This window comes from Marmota flaviventris, chromosome 6 (assembly GCF_047511675.1).
Source record: "Marmota flaviventris isolate mMarFla1 chromosome 6, mMarFla1.hap1, whole genome shotgun sequence".
Taxonomy (NCBI): domain Eukaryota; kingdom Metazoa; phylum Chordata; class Mammalia; order Rodentia; family Sciuridae; genus Marmota; species Marmota flaviventris.
The window spans coordinates 145279318-145302223 of NC_092503.1; the positions used below are offsets into that span (position 1 = coordinate 145279318).

The 22906-nt window shown below is 44.6% G+C and overlaps 1 protein-coding gene across 3 annotated transcripts in view; it reads right to left on the reverse strand.

Annotated features, from left to right (window-relative positions):
- Nucleotides 1-223: 223 nt before the first annotated feature.
- The window catches only part of Nedd9 (neural precursor cell expressed, developmentally down-regulated 9), a 174338-nt gene continuing 151655 nt past the window's right edge, over nucleotides 224-22906 (reverse strand). For 2 of the 3 annotated variants that reach the window (XM_027948099.3, XM_027948100.2), the window contains 5 exons: nucleotides 8980-9081; nucleotides 8376-8477; nucleotides 6350-7591; nucleotides 4686-4775; nucleotides 224-2566 (listed from right to left, as the gene is read on the reverse strand). In XM_027948099.3, the coding sequence (XP_027803900.1) occupies nucleotides 2057-2566; nucleotides 4686-4775; nucleotides 6350-7591; nucleotides 8376-8477; nucleotides 8980-9081 (2046 nt within the window). In that variant the 3' untranslated portion in view covers nucleotides 224-2056. The remainder of the gene's footprint in view (nucleotides 2567-4685; nucleotides 4776-6349; nucleotides 7592-8375; nucleotides 8478-8979; nucleotides 9082-22906) is intronic. The other variant, XM_071613683.1, reaches the window with a different exon arrangement.

Consider the following 22906-nt stretch of genomic DNA (forward strand, 5'->3'; position numbering starts at 1 on the left):
GAATTTTCTTCAAATGCAAATGTACTCTGAAGTGATCTCTCTTTCTCTCTCTCCCTCTCTCACACACATAGACTCTTTAATTTTCCTAAAAAAATACAGATTGATAGAACTGATAAACTGATCATAATTAAACTTTCTGAATTAGGAGGGCCCAAATCAGTCAATATTTAATTCCATGACAGAGAGAGAAACTATGGGAAAGAAAACCCAATGGCTATGAAAATAGAGATCTAAAAATTTAATGATTTAAAAATAGCTCTACATACAAAATGGCAAAGAGTAATACAGATTGAACGTTTTGGTTTTGAAAACGTGAAATGTCACCACTTTGCTTAGAACCAGTCTGTCATCTGCTAAGAAATACACACCATACAATGAAATCGACGAGGACACACTTAATTTCTTCAAGTGTTATTCATGTTCAGCAACCCCCTTCTTCCCCACATCTCCTTGTCACACAACAACACCACTTTTAATCTTCCGTAGGCAGTGCAGAGCATTGATGATCACAACAGCAATTGTTTTGAAAAGCACCTTCCATGTTTATTTCCACTGATTCTTCATCACTCTAAAATCCTGTGTTCCTCATAAATCATTTCCTGTTCCAATGATTTGGTTGTTCAAAACAAGCAAGCTTAATTTGGTCAAGGAATATATTGCAAAAGAAAATACGTTTCCAAATAGGCCAGAATCCAATTATTTCTACGGACCAAAAAGACTAAAAAACATGCTTCTCAAGTGGGCAATGCTTGGATACATTTACCCACCAGGTAGGGTGCATCCCCCTCACCAGGGATGCATCTGATGGCTGTGGTGACTGGGCTGGGTCTACACCAGCATGTGTGAGGACAGACTAAGGCATAGATGCTGTCTGTGACTAGCTGAGTTGGTTGTGGGGTGAATATACAAGGTCATCAGCCACACAGAGTTGTGAAGGTTGGATGCACTGTCTATAGCTACTGGAAATGTTGGGTCTGTACCATGTGAGTTTTAAGAAGGGCGTGAGATGAAGAATATAGCCTGGTGGCTCTAAGGGGCAATGACCAAGGAACTGGCCAGTTTCCCTCAAGTAATTGGAGCAGAAGTGCCCAAGAGAATGTGAAGTGTTGGAAAGGCCTCTACTTGATGAAACCATCCCTTCTTTTTGTGGACTATCATAGTCTGATATGACTTCATGGATCCCTGCTTCAAATAATGTTTTGCTTTTTAAAATTTTTTTTTTTATAACTCTAAAAACATTCTTTGGAAAACCTCATGGCTGAATCACTCACAAATGTAGAAGATCCAACAGCCCCGGGGAAACAAGAGTTATCCTTTGACTGTAGCTTCCTCTCAGTGTTGAAACAACCAGGCCCAGCTATGGACCTGGCCTCCTCGTAGAGTACACAGGTCTCTCCTCTCTCCAGCACCTGAAATCTCAAAGCTAAGATTAGCATATATTTCTGAAACTTGATCTCCAAGAGGGCTTTTTCAACTGGAATTGGGTATTTTGCCCTAATATGTTCCAGGCAGTGAATTTTGAAAGAGGTTTCAAAACAAGAATACAACATACCATGCCTTATGAGAGGGTGTGTGGGAGATGCACACTTGCAAATATACTAGCTTTGGGTGTGCCAGGCTCAGAATCATCACTAGTACGTGCAGAACAATATTACAACCAGCTAATACATTTTTGAAAAAACAAAACAAAACCCAAAATGCAGCATTAGGAGGTGCTGACTAAGGTGCTTCTTAATTCATGTTTTTTGTGTTTTTTTTTAAATGGAATGTATCAGACAAACACCTACAAAACAAACATGAATGCAAAGGACCGGACAAGTTTCTGTACAGCTTATGTCCTAGATACTTATATGCATACATAAGAACCCCACAGGGAAGAAAATTTTTCCTGTCCAGCTCCCTGAATTTCTGAAGGTTGTCTAACTCAAAAAATGTTAAAATATTTCATTTCCATATAAAATATATACAAAAATAGATCCTATTTACAAAACCCAGATAGTATTTCCAGTTTCCCTTGGTAACAGTTCATTCAGTTCCCTCCTCCTCCCCTGTCCTCTCAGAAAGTCGCCATCTCCAGCAAAGAGCGTTTGAACAGCTGGGCGTTTCTGGACAGGTCCGTGACCTGGTGGACCATCTCCTGCAGGGCGGTGGTGCTGGGATAATGCAGGGCCGCCATCTTGGTGGCCATCACTATTGTCTTGAGCTGTTCACAGAGCTGGTTGCTGGAGTTCATGACTTTGTTACGGATGTCCTGGGCAGACACCTGCCTTGTCAGCGTGTCTCCGATGAACACCAGTTTGTGTGCACTGAGGATGACAAACTTGCTGTGTGCCACGAAGATCCGCGGTGGCTGGGCCGAGCTGACACAGCTGAAGAGCGCGTCGATGGCATTGAGGAGGGAGATGAAATGGGTCTCACACTGGTCATAGTAGAAGCAAAGCAACTGCCGATCCTGGGCCCCCGCACCGCTGTTTGCGGTCGGGAGGCTCTGAGAGGGCTTCCACTTGGACATGTCGTTCTCCACTGGCTTGGTGATTTCTTGTTCCAACAGCTGGAACTGACTCAGCTGGAAAGAAGACAAAAGCAGGTTTCATTCAGGGGAACACATTGTAATGGAAATGACCCCTGGGTGGAAATAAGAGATGGGGTTTAATCCTTGGTGGGCGTCAGATGCCTATTGGCTGTGAGGCCCTGTAAGTTGCCTTGCTTCCCCAGCTAGGCCATGTAGCTCTGGGGAAAGGTGATCCCCAAGGACGCCTCCTGCTCAAACCACCAGTCCCCTCTGCCTTCTGGCTGGAAGGCAGCTTAGGGTGTAAACCCCAGCCTTGTCCCCTGTACCTTTGGGAAGGTCAGGTGAACTAATATTTATAAAGGGCTCAGAAGAGCGCCTGGTGGATCATGGGACCTGGGTAAACATTTATTACATGTTGAGCGGTGGCAAGGGAAAACCAAACATAGTGATCTTTTTGTCACTTAAGTCACCAACAGTTTGCCCCTTGGGGAAAGCCTTGACTGTCTCTGAGAGCAGCTTAGGCAGAATGACAATTCATGATTCTTGTCTGCTTCTCCTACTCTTTCTGTCAAGACGTATAGTTATATTACAATCCAGCACTAGAGACACTAATGCAGATAAATGTCCATGCACTGAGAGAGAAGATCACGGCTGAGGACACTTGAATGCTAGCTGGCTGTGCATCCTGGTGGTAACAGCCCCCTGAGCTGTTAAAAGGGCCTTGAACAGAATGGTGTTAGCTTTCTTATTTTTCTCCTCATTTTCCCCAACTGGTGTATTATTTAAATTGCAACTGAAATACTTTCTAGCTAGTCTTCCAAGCCTCCAAAGACATCTCTCTTTTGTAGGTGAGGACTATTTATGACCTTACTTTCAGGACTTGGTTAAACTCTCCTCCTGGGGTAGGACTGAGTCAGAGCAGTGATAACCTCACCCGGCTTCTCCCCCAAGAAATGCACATCTAGCTTGTCTATGGAATCTGCTTGCTTCTCAGGAATTACTATGGTTTCAGCAAATTCCCTAAACCCCTGCCGTCTTACTTGGTCAAATGCCACTGCAAACGTAAACAGATACAGGGTGATGAGCTAAGGCTTTTAATAATGATGAATTATATTTTACACAGCTTAGGCTTTTGCAAGCATGTTCATCAACGTGTTCTCTCATTTATATGGGGGGTTATATTTCTGAGTTTTAGAGAACTGATTGAAATTCAGGGAGTTATATGACTTGCCTAAGGTGGCACAGTCAGTTGATCAGAAAGCAACCTAGGTTTCCCAAAGACTGCATGCCATTGCAGATCACCTCCCCTAAAGAGGCTTATAAATCTTCAATCCATTTCGTTTTTTTAAAAATGTCCTTATCCATCATTATCTGGTTTAACTTTTGAATGAACACGCCCTGCCCAAAGTCCTAGGTAGAATGGTTTGGATATATTTTGAACACAGTGGGTCCTTCCTACTCTCTTACTCTTAGGTGGGACCATGGGTGGACAAGATGTAGGGTTGTGCTGATGGCAGGGGACAAGTAGAGATGGGAGAGGGGGAGAAAGACAGTATGAGATTCGGACTTTCCCAGGCATTGGATGAACCACAGAAGAAAGCTGCCACCCTCTGAGGAGGTGGAGATCAAATGCCATCTATAGAAAGGAATTTGAGTGGCCATTTGTAGGTTCTGTCAAGGCAGAGGGGGCCGGTTGGGCAGGTCAGTGGAGGAAATGTCAGAAAACAGGAGGGAATGAGGCAGACAGAGAGAGACTCAAAGGAGGTTACCCAGTCCTAGTTTTTACTGAGCGTGGCTGCTGCTTCATTTCTGGGCTTGAATTCTCTCACTATAGATGATGGCCTCAATATAAAACCCCCCATTTGCTTGCTTGGGCAAGCTTAAGTGGGTCTTGTGTCTTGAGACTCAAAGCCTTAACCCAAATAGCACTAAGTATGTGATATATTAATAGATTTAGCCTTAAAAATTGTCATTTGGATGTAATCCAGGTGTGCCCAGCTGTAATAGCAAGGTCATTGCCTTCTCTCGGTTCCTATGCCCTATTCTATGCTTTGGAACTGATTGATGCCAGCATACTGACTGGATCCAAACCCGAGTCTTTGGAAGTCGTACTTTCCCTGCTGGGCGGGAAACCCTGTCACCTCCCAGGCGTTTTTGTTGGACTTGAACTGACCTGATGGTGCTCCAGCTGCATCTTGTTCTGCTTGATGATATTCTCTTTCTCCAGCAGCTCCTTCTGTTGCCGCTCAAACTCCTCCTTACCCTATTATTGTCCAACATAAAGAACACATTACCTCATCGCTGTGATTCACTTATGCTAATGACTTCGTTGACAAGTGCATACATACTCTTTCATTTTCCACTGCTCTGGCCACTTCCTGCACGCCCAATTAGGCCCTGTGAACCCCAGATGGGGGTGGCAGGCTCCTTGGCCAGAGACCTAGAAGCGCTGTGGAGGGTGAGGTGGAAAAACCAAAGCTGCTTCCAAGTGGGGTGCATTGCTCTCTGCTATCTTATCCTTCTCAGGAAGCTTCCCACAATCCACTTCAAACCTCCTTAAGAAGCACTGTTTCTCTTGGTTCTTCTTTGACAGATTTTATGTGAACCCCCAGATCTCCAAACACAGGTCTCAATGGGGTCCATGTTTCACTTCTAGTTTTTTTGAATCACTTATGTCTCTCCAGATTACCAAGGTGCAGAGTTGGATGACCAGGGAGATGCATGTTAAATTTCTCCCTCTCCCCTCTCCTTATGCCCTTCCTGAGCACCAGGTGGCTCTGTTGACCTTCCCCCACTCTCTTGGGGAGTTTAATAATTTTCAGTGTAATTCATGCTTCTCAGTCATATTAAAAATTCAGATAGTAAGCCAAATTCTAAATGGTGGAGTGTTTTAATCACTTTGGTAGAGTGTTTTAATCCCTCAAAATGGAAGGTCAAGCTGTTAGGGTCCCAGGGCAATTTGGAACTTGGTAGAATTTCCTCCTGTGGGAGCCATGCTGTGATGGCACAGTTTTCCATACGCCAAGTAAGGAGTCTGAGCCAATTTCAAATGCCCAGTTGCAGCTAGATGCCATTTTGGCTGTAATTCCAGTGACTCAAGAGGCTCAGGCAGGAGGATGGCAAGTTCATGGCCAGCCTCAGCAACTTAGTGAGGCCCTGTCTCAAAAAAAAAGGACTGGGGATGTAGCTCAGTGGTAAGATTCCCCTGGGTTCAATCTTTAGTACCAATAAACAAAACAAAACAAAACAACCTTGAATACCCATTCATCTTCTAGGTAAGTCTGAGATGGGTTTGAGCATCTCTGTAATTAAACACACTGTCGAACCTCTCTCTCTCTCTCTCTCACACACACACACACACACCATAGATTCTAGAGAGGACTATAGAAATTCTCTATTTATAGAGATTTCATTTGTTTTTTTAACAGTGAATACTTTTTCCCCCCAAATAAATATTTATGGCACTGCACCAAAAAATACAAATAGAAATGGAGTTGGTATGATTTTCAGAAGACCTGTGGTACTATTTGGAGAGGCATATCAATAGATCTAATCCAGCCCTATAAGTCATTCATTTTACAAACCGTATAAAGGCCCAGGGAGGTTAAATAAATTGGGCACACAATTAGTGTCAGAGAAAGATCTAGAGCCAGGAGGTCTGAGGACTCCTATTCTGGCGTTCTTTCTGCTGTACAGCATCACTCCAACTTTCAAAGCACTTGGGTAAATGTGGAATCACGTCTGCGCCTCAGGTAGCCCAGCCTAACAGCCTTGCCGGCCTTCGGCCCAGGCTCCCTGAACATGGAGGCAGGTGGTTAATGAGTTTGGTTTCCTTACCTGCAGGTGGACATAGTCATAATCATCCATCCAGCTCCGTTCCGAGCTGTCACTGCTACTACAGTCAGGAGGCTGGTCCTTTCCCAGGGTGGGGGGCAAGGGCTTGCTGAGGGCCTGGGCCTTGCAGTCACCAGGTCGCAGCAGCTGCATCTGGGAGCCAGCGTGTGGATACTCTACTGAGTTCATGAAGTTGTCAGGTCCATTCTTCAGATGGGAACTGCCGGGGCCTGGTCTGAAGAGCGCCTCTGCATTGGTGTTGATGGTGGTGGTCAGCTGCTTGGCATCGTCGGGCACTGTCTTGGCCACCATCACAAACCTGTCCAGATCATCGCATTTGTTTTGGGGCTTATTGATGGCCAGGATGTTCAGGGACCAGCTGCACTCGTTCAAGTCATGGCTGGTTTGACTTAGAATCTGGTGGGAGTCTTCCACTCTCTGGAGCTCCCGCTTCATCTTGTTGTGGAGGACCAGTTCCGGGAGGTAGGAGGCATTGGCTACCGCCCCCTTGGCAAAGTGGAGGTACTCCCTCAAAAACAGCTCCACCTTGTCCACCGCGGTGCGTATCTCGTTGATGTGTCTTTCCATGTATCCGTAGCACCGCCAGTCGGTGGTGACCAGCGCCATTAGGCCGCAGACTCCCATCTCCAGGGCCTGCTGGAGCCGGTGGAGTCTCTCGATGGCTGTGTCTGGATCCAGGAAGAGCCTTTTGTCCTGAGACGGGGAGGCGGACAAGGAGGACTCCTTGGAGGAGGTGGAGGAGGTGGACATGTTGCTCCGGGTGCTGCCTGTGCTGGAGAAGGACAACCGGTTGATGCCGTCGACCACATCCCGGGAGCCTTTGGCATCTGGCACGCTGTGCAGAGGGACATCATAAACACCGTCTCTTTCTTCGGGGTTTGTTTTCTCGCCATTTTCTGCTGGTGGCTCCAGGAACTGGACTCCCCGGGGGATGTCGTATGCATCGTTCTGAATGCCCACTGCCTGTCCCAGCTGCGGGGGCGATCGGTGCAGGGACAGGCTTTGGTGCCTTCGCGCCACGACTTCTGCGGCTCCGGGAGCATCGCAGGCGTACTTCATGTGAAGGTCCTTCCCCACTGGCTTGGTGCTGTTTGGGGGGATGTCATAAACCCCCTCGGGTCTGATGTCTGGCCTTCCGGTTTGCTTCATTGGAGGGGGGAAATCATATTCTTTTTCCCTGTGCCCAGCTTCGTCTCGGCAAGCGGAGGGCGGAATGGCATAGACCTGTAAAGTACGGAAAATGCAAGACTTATTTGCTTGGCTCATGGGAGCATCAAGGAACTGAACGGGCCATGGAAACACAGCCCAGAATTCTCTCCCCGCTGGCCGGCTCTGCTCTCGCCCTCCACTCCTAGCTGGGTGTTTCCCATAGTGCTGCTGTTCTCACTTCCCTCACCCTTTGACAGGGACATCTTTCCTCTGGTCTTGGTGCCGACTCATCTGCGGAGCCCTCCTGGCTGAGCTGCGTGCCCCTGGGTCCCAGTCCTGGGGCAGATGATGCACTAACACACTGGGCGGGGAGGGTCTCTTCCTGGTCCCCCTGGTCATCACACAACTGCGTGAAGCTGGTAAGCCCCCAGGTGTTCTGAGGCACAGTTCCCTTCTCTGTGAAGCAGGGATAACTGTACTTCCGTACAGGTGCGCCCCAAAGGGTAGCTCCTACCCATGCACGGCATAAGCGGTAAACAGTCCACGAAGATGAGATGTGTTAGAACTTGCCAACCCGCACTCCTCTTCCCTTCCAATGGCCTCTCCTTATTGTTTTCCCCATTTTTAAGGGGAGCTTCTAAATTTGGAAACCCTAGAGTTAACTTTGGTTATTGCCGTGCCTACCTGCCCTCTTTACTTCCTTCTTCCCTTATCTAAACTAGATTTTTCCCCTTTTGGGTCTGCCTTTCTTGTTTTATCCCAGTGAACTAACACACACACACACACACACACACACACACACACACGTACACATGCATGCACACACGCCCTACTGGCTATGGTATCGTAGCTCACTCACCCCTTTTGTTGGGGGGATGTCATACACCCCCTGAGGTTTTATTTCTCCCACCGGAACTGAGAACACAGGGCCTTTCACAGATGAGGGAGGGATGTCATATACCTAAAGGGAAACACTTGAGTTACCCGGAATGGTAATGTCTTGTACTGGTCATTTTTTATGCTGCTGTTTTATTATGGGTTTATTTCCAGGCTATGTACCGGCTTGATTGTGGGTAGCATCCCATATCATAAGGGCTCAATGGAATTTTCCTCTAGAAATGTCGTGTCCTTTGACTTGGATTGAATACGCACATGATCTTAAGTGTAATATCTATACTCCCTGAACCTGAAATTACGATTTAAAATTCATTCTTCCTGAAATAAAGTGATAAGTGATAAACTGATAAGGCCACATGAGCTTTCTCAGGAAAAAGACTAGGATTTCCTCAGAAGGAAAATCCAGAAGATATAATTTAAAAAATCACTGGAGAAGATGGTTCCTAGATTGACAACCCAAACAAAGCTTTTCAGATGAAATGTACCTAATTTGTGAATTTTCTTTGCTTAAAGAATGCTACCCCCGAGAACAGCTCCTTCCTGGTGACCACGTTCTTGGCACATACCCCTTGCATGGTGTGGGAAGGAGGAACATCGTAGACGTCCTTGTGGCTTCGGGGTGGGTCCTCGTACACGTAACCATGGGCTGTCCTCACGGGTGTGATCACCTGGGGGCAGAAACAGGCCAAGGGGTGAGATTCAAGACTGCAGCAGAGCTCCTAAACGCCCAGCCAGACACTCAGCCCTCCTCTCTCCTTGAAAAGGGAGAAAAGAGAGGCAGCGAAGAGAGGAGGAAGAGAAAAAGGAAAGACCATAAGACACTGGGTCAGGAAACTTTCAGATCTCTCCTGGACCCCAATAGGAAGCAGGTCCCAGAAATACTCTTTTCTTTCCTCATGGTAACAAAATCATCTTGATGTTTGTCACAGAATCTCAATTCCAGGTATACACCTGAAGGGAGGTTCAAGTTCTGATAAAAGTCTTCCCTGATCCCTTTGGAAAGGCCCAAGGCAAAGAATACAGATTTTATTTTTAAAGACTCTAAACTTTTATAAAGTAAATAATGTCAATAGTTTGGCCACTTAAAATTCCTCTCATACCCTTCCCAGCATGCCTCTTCATCTGACATTATTATTATGATTATAACTAAAATTCCATGGGTCAGGAGCCCAGAAAACCAAAGCTCAAAAGTGCAGTCCTTAGAACTTCTAGAGCTTTTAAAATTAACTTATGAAACAGAGGAAAACAGTGTCCCTCAGTACCCACAATGGAGCGGTTTCAGGACCTCGAGAAGATAGAAAAACCATGGATGCTCAAGTCCCTTATATAAATGGTAAATTTTTTTGCACAGGACCTATGTACATCATCTCTAGATGACTTAAAGTATCTCGTGCAATGCAAATGCTATGTCAACAGCTGTTATACTGTATTGTTTAGGGAATAAGGACAAGAGTCTGTACATGTTCAGTACAGATGCAGGTTTTTTTTTTTTTCCTGAATATTTTTGATTTGCAGCTGGTTAAATCCTCAGATGCACAACCTGGGAAACAGGACTGACTGTACTGACTCAGGGAGCCACCAACAGAGTGCAGGTGTCATGACCTCTGATCTCTGATCGTTCTCTCATTTCCACCAGGGAAGTGAACATCCCCAACAGTTTCTGTGTCTAAGGGATGTCAGAAATCAAATACACTCATCACAACTCTGGCATCTGAAGCCAGTGCCAAAAACATGAATCTCCCATTCTGGGCTCCTATTTTTATATTACACACTGCCTTGATATCCTAAATGTGGGTAGAAGCGTTATTGGAACTTAATTTATCCTGAAATATATTTAATTCTCACAGGGCTCCTAAACGGTCAGGGTCTTGTTTTTGTACAACCCCCACACCCAGGATCATGAACAGGGTCCACTTTAAGTATTGCCCACGATGTCCTGGAGAACAGACATCGCAAACTAGGAAGAATTGGTTGTTCCCGAAGAAACCCTTATTCTTTTTCCTTTCTCCAATGTGAAAACTCTGGCGTCAGGCTGCCTACAAACTATGTGAAAAATGCTCCAAGTCTGTCTTCGGCTGAAATGGGTGGAACTCAGCCAAATGCACCAATGCCCTTCTCCCCAGGGACTCAAAAATGCCAGAGTTCAATTTTATTTAAAATCCCTGGTGCTTACCACAGATTATTTCTTGCAATGAAGGTATCAGAGATTAGTATGCAGTTAACATTTCCCTGAAGCCTCTCTGCTTTCTTGGGTTTAAAAAGGAACCTATTGCTTTAAGGTTTTTTGGCATGGAGCAAACAGAACCGTTTTGTACAGTGGCCACTGTACTGCGGATGGCAAAGCTTCCCCTTGAAAGCAGAATGCCATTTACTGAAGCAAAACATACTGTGGTTCTATGCATAGATATAGAACCCAGCGATCTACCCGTCTCTATTGTGTTCACTGTTGTCCAGGAGAGAAATGAAGATTTTCTCCTGGTCGTCTCATTAGCTCCTCCATTTGTATCCCCGTTTGGGCTTAATAATAGAACCTGCTCACAGCGCAGCTTTTGTTCAGTCTGAAAGTTTCTAAGAGTGGATTCTATCCAGCTTGCCCATTTTGGAATAATGCTAATGGACCATCAAGGCTGGTTATGTTGGAGTCCAACTGGACCGTTCATTCTTTGTTTAATAAAAGGGAGGGAGTGGCACTGGTGTCCAAAAATGGCATGAAATAGGAACACAGGGCATGACCCTCAGAAGGGGTCACGGACAAAGCCGTTCCTTGCCCTTGCGGACCTTCCCTGGCAGAGCGTGGTGTTTGTGCTTTTCCGCACTTAACATTTCACTTCCTGACAAATGTCACAGAACCCCAACTTGCTCTCTCTTTCTCATTTAGAGGATGCCTGTGGTCATCTGGTTTTTAAAAACGTCGCATTCCAAACCAGTCATTTTCCTTGTTTATGCATTCAAAGAAACAGATGGTGAAAGCCACAGCGGGGAGAAGCCCCAACAGAACAGCACTGTCCTGATGGTCCAACCCGATTCACACTGGTCCATAAGTGGCATCTAAATGGGACCAGTGTTTCTCATCTGGTCCCGTAGGACTAGGATACTCAGTGATTTGCGTTGCACCATTGGAAAGGTCCAGGGGCTGAGTGTCTACTTTTGGACAATCTGTGCCTGGACCCATTGCTTGGGTCCCTCTTTTGCCAACTGTGTGTTCTCTTCTCAGAGCAAAGTGCTGACGGAGCTGTCCCTTACAAAGTCTCCAGTTTTGTGGTTCATTAAGGCTTTTTCTTCCTGCTTGACTGGAGTACACAAAAACCTTTCTACTCTCCCTCCACCTCCCAGAACCACTGAACCTTAGCCTGAGAGGCACACCTAGTTCTGGCTAAGGGAACCTCGAGTTTGGGAGAATTTGCCTGGGCATTTGTGGGCTCAGGTAGGAATCGCTACCCAGCATTTTAAAGCTCCCTGTCTCGTTGAAATGAAGTCAGGTTTTTCATTTCCTTTTTCTCTTGTGTGTTTTTCTTTCCTGCATTCCTTTCATGCTACGTATTTATTTATAGTTACAAGGGCTTAGCCTTAGGAATTACAAACTGACCTCTTAATTCATTCGTGTTGCCTCAAAGGGGGCTAAATGGTGAGGTTCCCTGTGGCCTTAGGACCAAACACTACTGCAATTGCTTCCCTGATTACCCGGAGAAGAGGATTTACACTTTGAGATGTGGGTTTTCTGTCTCTGTCCCGAGGAGGAATCCAATCTTGGTGAGAGGTTAGGACCATTCTTCTCAACTAACAGGAGAGTTCCAAGAAAGAGACTTTGAGAAGAATTAAGAAGCAGAGAAGAGAAGACCCTGCAAGCATTTTTTTCTTTCCTCTTGTTTTAAAAAAGATCATTAACTCATATTAATAGCACATACCGAATATGATATTTCCATACATGTGTATAATGTAGTGCGTATTGACTGTAAACATTTAGAAATCTCCAAGGCTGGGTCCTGGCAAGGTAGCATCAAAAGACCAGAGACTGGGGTTATGTTAGTTCCCTAATCTGTTTACAAGAAAACAACCTCAACTTGTTCCAACCCGCACTCTAATGGTGTTTGCTTCGTGCCATTTTGAGCCTCAGATCCTGGCTGAGTGAGCTGGTTTTGGAAACGTTTTGAATAGAGTTGGCCCTCTGTATCCTGAAGTTCTGCACTCACGGATGTCAACCAACCTTGGATCACAAATATATGAAAAAGAAATTCCATCCGTACTGAATATGTGTGGACTCTTTCCCTTGTCTTTAGTGCCTTAACAGTACAGTATAACTATTTATATAGCATTTGCACTCTATGAGGATCTACAAGTCATCTAGAGATAATCTGAAGTCTATGGGAGGATGTACGAAGGTTGTATGCAAATAGGGCAGACACCATTATCTATAAGGAACTTTAGCACTGTAGATTATATAAGTTTAAGAATCCTGAAACCAACCCCCAGAGTTCAGAGGGATGACTGTACTTTCATGTCTCATAATTTTGAAAGCCATGCATACTGATGTTTGCAGAAGAGAGGCTGTGTTTGATAGTGAGGGCCTGCGGTACGCTGAGCACCAATGTGTGTGAGAGGCAGCGGGTTGGAAGAGAGGTCCTTGTGTCCACATTTTATCAGCCTGGGCTCGTACTCCCAGCAGAGCAAGGGCCCTGTACTTGGATGCTTGCAGGGTCCAGCAAATAGGGTATAGGGCAGACACAGATGGGGTTTTGTGTTGGGGAGACAATTCACGTCCTACTAAAGGAGGCAGTCACACCTCTGTTCCAGCCAACTGTTGTCCCATCTTTCAAAATTTTAGGAGAAGCCAGAAATCTGGATTTTTATGTGAAATCTTCTGGTTTTCAAAATTAGTCCAAATATTTAAAGCAGTGTCGTGGCCAGATTGAGCCTATCTCTGGCCCCCAGGCTGCCACTCTTCATCTTTGCCTTCATCTAGGTATTTCTGCCCACCTTCCTTAAGACCTTAAGAGCCCCAAGGGCAGAGCTCCAAGCTCTCACCAATTCCATCCCTTGGCAAGACTGATTTACTCCATCTTTCTCCTGTGCTCTTCATGCCCACTCCTCCGAGCCTTGATTCATTCTGAGTCTTTGTATAGGGTTTTCTTCATTCTTTCCTAATATTAAAATTTTATTCTATTTTTGAGGCCAAGTAGAATGCCTGTCTTCCACGAAGCCTTTCCCTGATAGATCAACTATCATCCTCCCTGGGCAAGTGGTACACACAACTCCAATAGAATAGGACTTGTCAGTTATGGTTTAATGGTTTCAGTACAGCTCTTCTCTTAGCATTTTAGGGTTAGAGACCATTTTTATCCAGTTAGATATAAACACCAGGGCTTACAACTGTGCCTTGAATACAGTAGATCTTAAATTATTTTAATAAAATAAATTATCCACTGAACACATGAATGAACCAAAGGAAAATTCTAGTCTTTTCTTAAGCAAGATGGCAGGAGCTAGAGAGGATGCTGAATGGCGGCTGCCTGTATAGAATACACGGAGCACTCAAGTAAGCCAGCTCTAGGTCAGGGACCATAGGATAAAGGGAAGAACCCAGTCCAATCAGCAAAGGAGCAAAGACAGTGGATTGAAGGTGAGGTAAGGATGAGCAATCAGAAACCATGGGGGGACGCACCTCCTGGGAGGCTAAGGAGCGCTTGCAGAGGGTTCCCTTCCCCTCAGTTGGGCTTGCATGTGATGTGAACACTTGGTTCTTCCAAGCCAAGCCAGAAACAATGGGGGAGTGTTTTGGAAAAAAGAAACCCCAACAAACCCTGCTTTCTGCTTTGACATCAGAAGGGAAGTACAACATAAAGGAATAGGTATCATGCTTGCTTTAATTCTGAGAACATGTGACAGCCTCATGTAACAAGAAACTGGGTACCAGTGACCTTGTCCCATGGGGGCTTTGGCTCATTGGAAGAATTAGATCCGAAGAGGAGAACGGTGGACAGTGGAAGCAGGACTCAGGCAAAGCTGGATTCAACTCCTGGCTGTACACTTAGCACAATGAGAACCCAACTCATATCCTTATTCATACCAAGCCCCATTTTCTCATTAGTCAAATAGAAATAATACTACTTTCCTCCTAGGCTATTATGAATTCTAAATGGGATCAAGTACATAAAGTTCCTGGTATTAAGTAAATCCTTTAACCTCAACTATAGTTATGGTAATTGTCACCTACTTTATACAGAGTTAACATTTTGAACTTTGCCTTCCAGAAGTCATGGGACTTGGTAATCCAGACTAATCCTGCTGAAGTCAACGTAAAAAAAAAAAATAAAGCTCTAAGAAAAAAAAAAGTGGCAGTGTTGGAGAGATATCATGCCAGGCAAATGTTCTACCACTGAGCCACAACCTAGACCCCCAAATATTCTTAATAGAATCAGTGTTAAAGGATAGTAATTCTTTAATCTACTAGGTCAGAATCTGAAGGAGAAGGAATTCATGGTGGCAAGGGTTTTTTTCCCTGTGGGCATCTGCTGGTCTGAGAAGCTACGTTGTGTTGTGCTTCTTCTGGCTTTTGGGGATGAGGGGGATACTGGTGTGTATGGACACCAAGCCAGGGACCTTGATGAGCCATCCCCACTTTGGGCTGGAACCCTAGGATTGGCATTCAAAAGCAAGGATCTCCTGGAAGGAAGCCCACTTCTGCCTGGGCTGTGTGGCTAGGCTTTAGGTCATAGGGTTGTTCAGAACATCTGGAAGCACAACATTAGATTTATGTGTGCTTAAGAGACTGACAGAAGAAAGCAGAATCCTCTTTAGAGACTGAGAACATCTTCATAGGCCTCGAATCATTTTTACAAATTAAAACAAACAAAAATAACAATGTCCAACACACAGTCACAGATAACCAGGGACACAGGAGACTAGAAAATAGGAACAGGACAAATTTGCTTGCTATCTGATTAGGAGTTTGTGTCTTAGTGACCACAGATCTCAAAGCTATTTGCTTTCAAAATGTTTCCCAGTTAAACCATGAGAGAAAACAAAATTTAATCGTTTTTAAAGTCAGACAGAAAGAAACTGATCTTCACAAACGCATGAAGTGTTGAAAGTGTGGTGTGAGGGACACTTGGAATTTCAAATCGAAGCAATAAATGACAAGAGACTTTGGTCCTTGATCAGCATCCATAGATCTACTTGGGTTATTATTTTACAAGGCTCATATTCATGCCACCATTGTCACAATTATTAGCATCAAAGTTCAAGATATGCCAGTGGAAAATCCCAGGGGAAAATGTGTTGGGAGATAATAACATTTACCCAGGAGGAAGATGGTGAGGCTCACACTCACACTGTTGAAATTCTCATCAGATGAAGCCTTTCCAGGGGAAAACCACAATCTGTCAACGGGATCTCACCAAGAAGCTGGACACAGACCATCGCTCTGGAATGTGTAGAAGCAAAGCATTTTCTCTCAAGACAACTTTTGGTCACATGGAGTCACTTGTGCCAGGGTCTCAGCAAGTCCACTTAGGGGTACGTCTTCTTCAGGCGTCCACTTCACCTCCCCAGTGCAGAGCTGGCTGGGTGCCTGGGATCCGGGCAGCACAGCAGAGGCAGAGGCCATGAGGTTAGGAAAACTTGAGCTTCTAGGCTGCAGCTGCCAGCTGAGTGGAGCCCTGAGGGAGATGGAACCCTAGCAGCCTTCCGCCATTCACAAAGGCAAAACTCCTCACCCCTAGGAATACTCAAGTGCCGCCATGTTTTGTTGTACTTCCTCCTGATGCAATGGCTCATCTACTCATCACAGCTTCTCATCTCTTTTCTCTAAATACTCTTCAGCTTCAACTCCTTCCCTCCTTTCACATGCTGCTAGCAGCCAGAAGGAAGAACAAATTAGTGGACACTAAAAATATTGGTCTCACAGAACTAGAGAGTAGTGGTGACCATAGGCTGGGAAGGGTTGAGGGGCGGGCTGGGAGGATGCAGAGAGGATGGTTAATGGGTACCAGGGTGCAGCTGGATGGGAAGGATAATTTCTAATGTTCGATAGCACAGTAGGATAACTATGGTTGACAACTAATTGTGATTTTTTTTTTTCTTTTTTGGTGCCAAGATTGAACCCAGGGGCTCTCAACCACTGAGCCATATCCCTTCAGCCATTTAAATTTTTAAAAAAATATATTTTGAGAGAGGGTCTCGATAAGTTGTTGAGGCTGGCTTTGAACTTGTGATCCTTCTGCCTCAGCCTCCCAAGTTGCTGGAATTATAGACGTGCACCACTATGCCCAGAAATTAACTGTATATTTAAAAATGGCCAGTAAAGACGATTTCAAATGCTCCCAGCACAAAGAAATAATAAATGTTTGAACTGATGGATATGCCAATACATTGATCTGATCAATGCATGTTGTATAAAAGAACTGAATAACACACTATACCCCATGGGTATGTATAATTTTTATGCTGGTTGGAGTAGATAAGAGATGCAGAGATGGGATGGGAGTGACACAGCAGACTTCAATAGCACTGGTCATGTTCTAGTGTCTTATCATTATTGACAGTTCTACTCTATCTTTGTACATATCAAAAAATGACAAAAATCACCAAATATAACTTTTTATAATTTGAGCATATTTTTAAAAAAATAATAAGGAATCCCACTTAGAAAAGTTCTCTTCCAAAAAAATCATGGTACATAAAAATCAAAACAGGGACAACCTAACTTTTGTAACTCTTCTAATTTTGTAGCTGATCTCCACGTCCCATGAATCTCTGTGTCCAAATCTCTACAATTCAAAGCACCAAGAGGAATAGCTGGCCGTGCTCAATCCTGTCTTTGATACTAACTAATGCCTTCATCCCAAGCCAGTGGAGCTTGCTCATGGATCCAGTAGAGCCAGAAGATGGTAGCCAGCTTTTGGAGTCTGGCCCCCTGGCCTGGTCAGGAACTGGGCAACCCAGGTGGGGCTCAAGAAATACAATGTGTAGGGCTGGGGTTGTAGCTCAGTGGTAGAGCAGTTGCCTGGCATGTGTGAGGCACTGGGTTTGATTCTCAGCACCACATATAAATAAATAAATGAAATAAAGGTTCATCGGCAACTAAATATATTAAAAAAAAAAAAAAGAAATACAATGTGTAATTGATGAAAGGTGCCATACTGATCACAGTATGCATTTATAACTTTGCCATTCATGGGACCCGAGATTGTCTAAATTCACAAGTATGTTTCACTGATTAACAGTCTATTTGCTTTTTCTTGGCATATGTGGAAAGTCAAATTAAGACTGCTTCCTGTCTACCTCCAACCACAGCCCTACCCCCGGCTCCCTGATTTATTTATACTATCTCTCTTTAGGTTTCGTACATTAGTAAGAATATTTAGATTTCCCAAACTGCTTATTAGAAATGCCCTTACAAAGCATTGATGGAGCCACCACAGTATTTATTAGGTTTTATAATAATTTCTTTGTCTTACATGAACTACTTGACCCTTCTCTTTAAAGAAAGCCCCAGGAAGAGAAACCATGCTCATTGCCTGCCCCGTTAGAACCAGGGATCAATTTTTAGAAACTCTTTTTACAGAGGTTTGTCTGTTTAAAATCCAAGGTGACTACTTGCTTTTCTATGTCCAGGGGAAAAGCCACATGTTGCCTCCACTGGATTTATTAATTCTCTATAAATTCTCTCTGCCCAGCTTGGGTGTAGCAGTGAGCTCATTTATTTACTTGCATAGCAACCATATAATGAAAACTGAGTCTGGCCTTAAAAATACATCCTTGGGAGCCACGTCTGTGGTTAACCCTTGCCAGTGCTGCTCTTGTGCTCTCTGAGGTTCTTTTCCCCTTTATTTTTGGGAGGCCGTTTGCTTTGCTCCAAAGACGTATTGATGCCTGGTTTTCAGCTAGAGCCGAGGCTTCTGCTAGCCACATTTAAATCCCAGCCAGCTTCTTTCCCCCAGTGAGGAAAAAGTTGCTACCGAAAGCCTGCAAGTGGAACAGGGCTCCTGGGTCACTTCCATCTTACCCAGCATTGTGTGGTGAACCACTCCATGGAAACAGTGCCCTGATTGTTAGGTCCCCAGCTGTCCCCCCTGCTGCTTTCAGGAAGTTCTTCCTGTGGCAAGTGCTAAAGCAATATTTAGTTGTGGAGTGATCAAGCACCCCAAAGCAGCTAGAAGCATTTAACGTAAAAGAACACAATGGGAAATAATGTCTGGACTCAAGGGGTTGAGGTCTCTCTCAGGACAAAGCTGAGTACAGCCCGTGACCGATGGGTACAGAAAGACCATTTAAAAAAAAACATCCTAATGGACCGAAATGTTCTTTTGAAGGAAAACTAGAAAGGCACATGCATTTGGGCTCTTTGGATGTCCAATTCAATTCAACCGGACCCTGAGCACTAAATCTAGATTTTGAAATGGGTTTTAGAAAGGTGCCCACAGAATGCCCTAGGGAGGGTGTGACTGTGGAAAGGAGGTAAGAGGTGAGAATGTGGGGACCCAAACCACCGCTGGTATTGTTTCCTCCTACACAGCAGATGCACGGCTGATTGGGCACATGCTCAACGTGGCAGGACTCAGTGCCAGCTCAGAAGGGGGCTGTTGTGTCAAGAGGCCCAGAGCTGCAAAGGGCCTCTGCCAAGTCCTAGAGGATTAAATGGGGGAACTGGCAGAAATCAGTAAGTTCCAGGACAGCATGCTTTCTTAGCTCTTGATAACAAAGCGGGGAAAGGAGTTCTTCACTAGCAACTCTCTGGACGTTTTCTTGGGCACAGCCCCCGCGGCTACTGGAGGCTGATTCTCCCGGGCTTGGCACACCCTGACCCTGCTCTTGCCGTGTTTGGGCATAGCTCTGTCATTTGAAGGACACTGTAGTTCTCAATGGAAAAAGTAGGCTGGATCCTAAAGGAATGGTAGGAGGGTCTTGAAAAGTCTTGGGAGTCAAGTTGATTTTTTTTTTCTTTTATTAGAGACTCTCAAGTTCAGGTCATTTAATGAAATTTTATCAAGTGATTCTGGGACAGAATTAGATAAAGACATATGGATCATAAAATGTTAGCAAAGACCATCGGAACCCAGCATGGCTTGCCATTTTGCAGTTGAAGGAGCTGATGTGTGGGGGGTTACGCAGCCTGCTATAACAGAAGTGAATGGGACTCTCGGTTAGCTGGGTTCTCTCCTTCTTGCCCTGTGGCCACACCAGCAACACCCACTAAACATTCCCTAGACAGTCACCACTTTCTAAACTTCACAAATAAACACTCCAGAGAAAGTTACTTCCGTCTATGAGAAACACAACTTGAAAACTAGGTATTGTGATTTTGGGGGGTGCCCTTCCACAAACCAGCCTGTTCAAGGAGATCTTTCTGTATCTGATTAAATGAAGTTATCCACTTGGAGCAACTCCAAGTCATGTGAGAAGATGCTATTTCCATATGGCAGAGAAAGTAAACATAGCCAATGTTCTCAGTTGTACCCCATTCCTGACATCCCCCAAGTGACCCACTCAGGACTTTGGAATCAGCCAGCTCTCAAACCGACCCCTGAAGCTGGGTGGCAGAAACTTCCACGTTCCTTAAGTCTACTCTCTAGATCTGAGGTGAGAACCTTGGGCAGCAACTTTAATTTCTCCTGGCCAACAGAATGCTTCTTAGTGCCCAGGATTCTGGAGAGCTGGACTTGATAATGAAGTGTCTAAATGTGTCCTCTTAGTATAGGGCTTGGCGACTTCAACCACTCGTTGGGATGTTAAAATCATTAGCGCTGGAATCAGACAGACATGGACTCAGACATCAATCCCGCCTCCTGGGAGAGGCAGCAAGTTAACTTCAACAGGTTAACTTTCTTCTGAGACCTCAGAATCTTCCTCTGAAAAAGGAAGGCCATAATGCACCTCACCAGGCTGATGAGAGGATCAGATCATATCATGTATATAATGTCCCAAACATGAAGCAAGGGCTCAGAGGCATCTCAGGGTCACACCCTATAGTCTATTTCTGAAACTATTTTGCAGAATCACACATAGACTTGAGTAACTAAAAACACCACTAAAGGTCACCCAATACATTGCTGGTAAATTTGAAAACAAAAGTGAGTTCAATATGTAACTGATTTAAGCATGACGTGCTTTAAGAAAAACCAAATATTTGACTGGCTAATGAATACCACAGGTGCACACCTGTAATCCCAGCTCACAGGTAGGTGGAGGCAGAAGGAGTGTAAATGCCGTGAAAGCCTGGGCCACTTAGCAAGACCCTGTCTCAAAATAAAAAAATATATATATAAAATAAAAAGGGCTGGGATGTAGCTCAGTGATAGAGTTCCCCAATAGAAAAAGAAAAAAAAAAAGATAAAATAGAAAACGATATTATAAAAATTATTCAAATAAACCAGATGACATGATGACATTGCTAAATGCTTCCTTGCCTCCAAAATGGGTGTATTGTGGGGCAACTTTAAAGAATGGCCTCCTCAGGTCTCTTCTGATGTTACTGGAGTCACGTCCTGTCTACGTGCGTCACACCTGGACTCTTTACCCAGGTGTGGCGTATCTCTCCAGACATTACCTTGAAAACAAGGTTAAGGGCACAACTGTTTAGAACCAAGTGCTTTCGATTTCTGACGTTTCTCTAGTTCTGCATTTTGTGCAATGCCCTCAGACAAGTCCGTTTTAAAAGAAGTGTTCAACCATTAGTAAGTCCCGGCGTTATCTTTAAGCAAGAGAAGCAGATTCTCTCTTTACTTCACAATTAAGAGCGTCAGCTGCTCAGTCAGATACAGCACTATGCGTGGTGTCTTCCTCCTTGCTCTGATAAGCTGGTCACTTGGCATTAAATCATTCAAAAAGGAATGATTTAAGCCTCTGTTTGCCTTGGTGTGGGTTGGTCAGGAGTGACTAATGCACTCTTAGAAATACGTGTTATCTAGGAGCTGTAGGACAAAGTGCAGCTGAGTTTGAAGGTTTTGGCCTTGACCAAACAAGAAGGACCTTTGTCTAGTTCTAACAAGGTGTCAGGCCTGCTCATCCCACTGGCGTGGGTGGCTTGTCTGGGAAGGGACCCTTCTCCTCTTCAGCTGAGGTCATGGTTTGCTCTTCAATGCACAAGGACGTCTAATTTTATGTAAAGATTTAAAATGCATCTTGATTCCTCAGAGAAGAAATTTTAGATGAAATTTCAGTTCTCTGCACAGCCCCCCAATCCATGTACGGAAGAAAAAGTGTATTCCAATTGGGTCTATCTGTCCATAGGGATGCACACTCCTCGAACCACAGTTGTACTTTACTGAGTTTATATGTGGAGAAACTGGAGGTGCCCTCTGCCCTGGAAGTAGTTTTTGAGCTCTGTGTGTGTATGCAGGGAACAAAAGAAAGTGAGATGAAGTCAGAGTTTATCTTCTCCGGGAGGTTTCATTTCCTCTAAATCTATTTTTCACTTGTTAGTGGACAAATCTTACTGCTTAATATATATAGCAGTTAGTTGGCTGGTATCTGAGTGTTGCTCTGGGCAACCAGATTTCACAATGCTTCCAATTTCAATAAGGGAAGTCCTTGTTCCTTAGCCAACCACCGTTTGGGTGTCTGTGTGCGCGTGTGTGTCTGTGTGTAATCTGTGATGACTCAGTGTCTAAGAAGGTACAGACATTGTAACTAATGTATTTCTGATTCTTATATTACCTTTCAGGAATGAGCTTAGAAGACCTGGCTAACACCTTTGAATCATTTCCTGGCAACATTTGTTTGGGTCCTATTTTGGAAGGCAGGATATGCTCCTTAAAGAGGATGCCATGGAGTCCTGGCAAACCTTTACAATGCTTGAATTTTCTGAGTATCTTCTCAAAGCAGCATTTGCCTCGGTCTAGACCACCGAACATAATAGTAGACCATTGCATTTTTTAATGGTCCCATGAGCTGCCTTGAGATCCGTGAAGTGTTCCATACATTTTAGGACCAGAAAGGAGGAAAAGAACTGCTGGGCTGTAAAGAGAAAGGTGCACAGAGGAGATGAACGCTGCGATGGGTTTTAAAGGATGCACAGGAGTTCCCAGGGAGAATAGCTGGGGTGGGTCATTCTAGGTAACCCATACCAAATGCAAGGGAAGAGCTGAGACTCAGTAGGAAAAAACTCTTTTACTACTTTGAGTAGTTTTTCTCTTTAAGTGACTATAAAAGACTTAACCAATCTTGCTGTGTATGTAGGGGGGAAAATGCATAAAATACAGCCTCTTGGACAACCTGACCTTACATCAATTGCACTTTGCTGGTTTTCTGTGTGTAGATAGCTGAGATTGCAGAAGATGGGTGGTGACTTTCTCAAAAGCCCTTCTAGCAGGAAACCACTGTATATAATCTGAAGTCTGTCACACCATGTGATAAAGAGTTGGAGGCTGGGATGTGCGTATGTGACAGCGGGTGGGTGATAAGTCCAGAACCACCTTCCCACCTAAGCTTGCAGGTGCGCTTAAATTTAATACTATACAGTAGTTGCCTTCCTGGTTCATTCTTGTTGGCCACGGT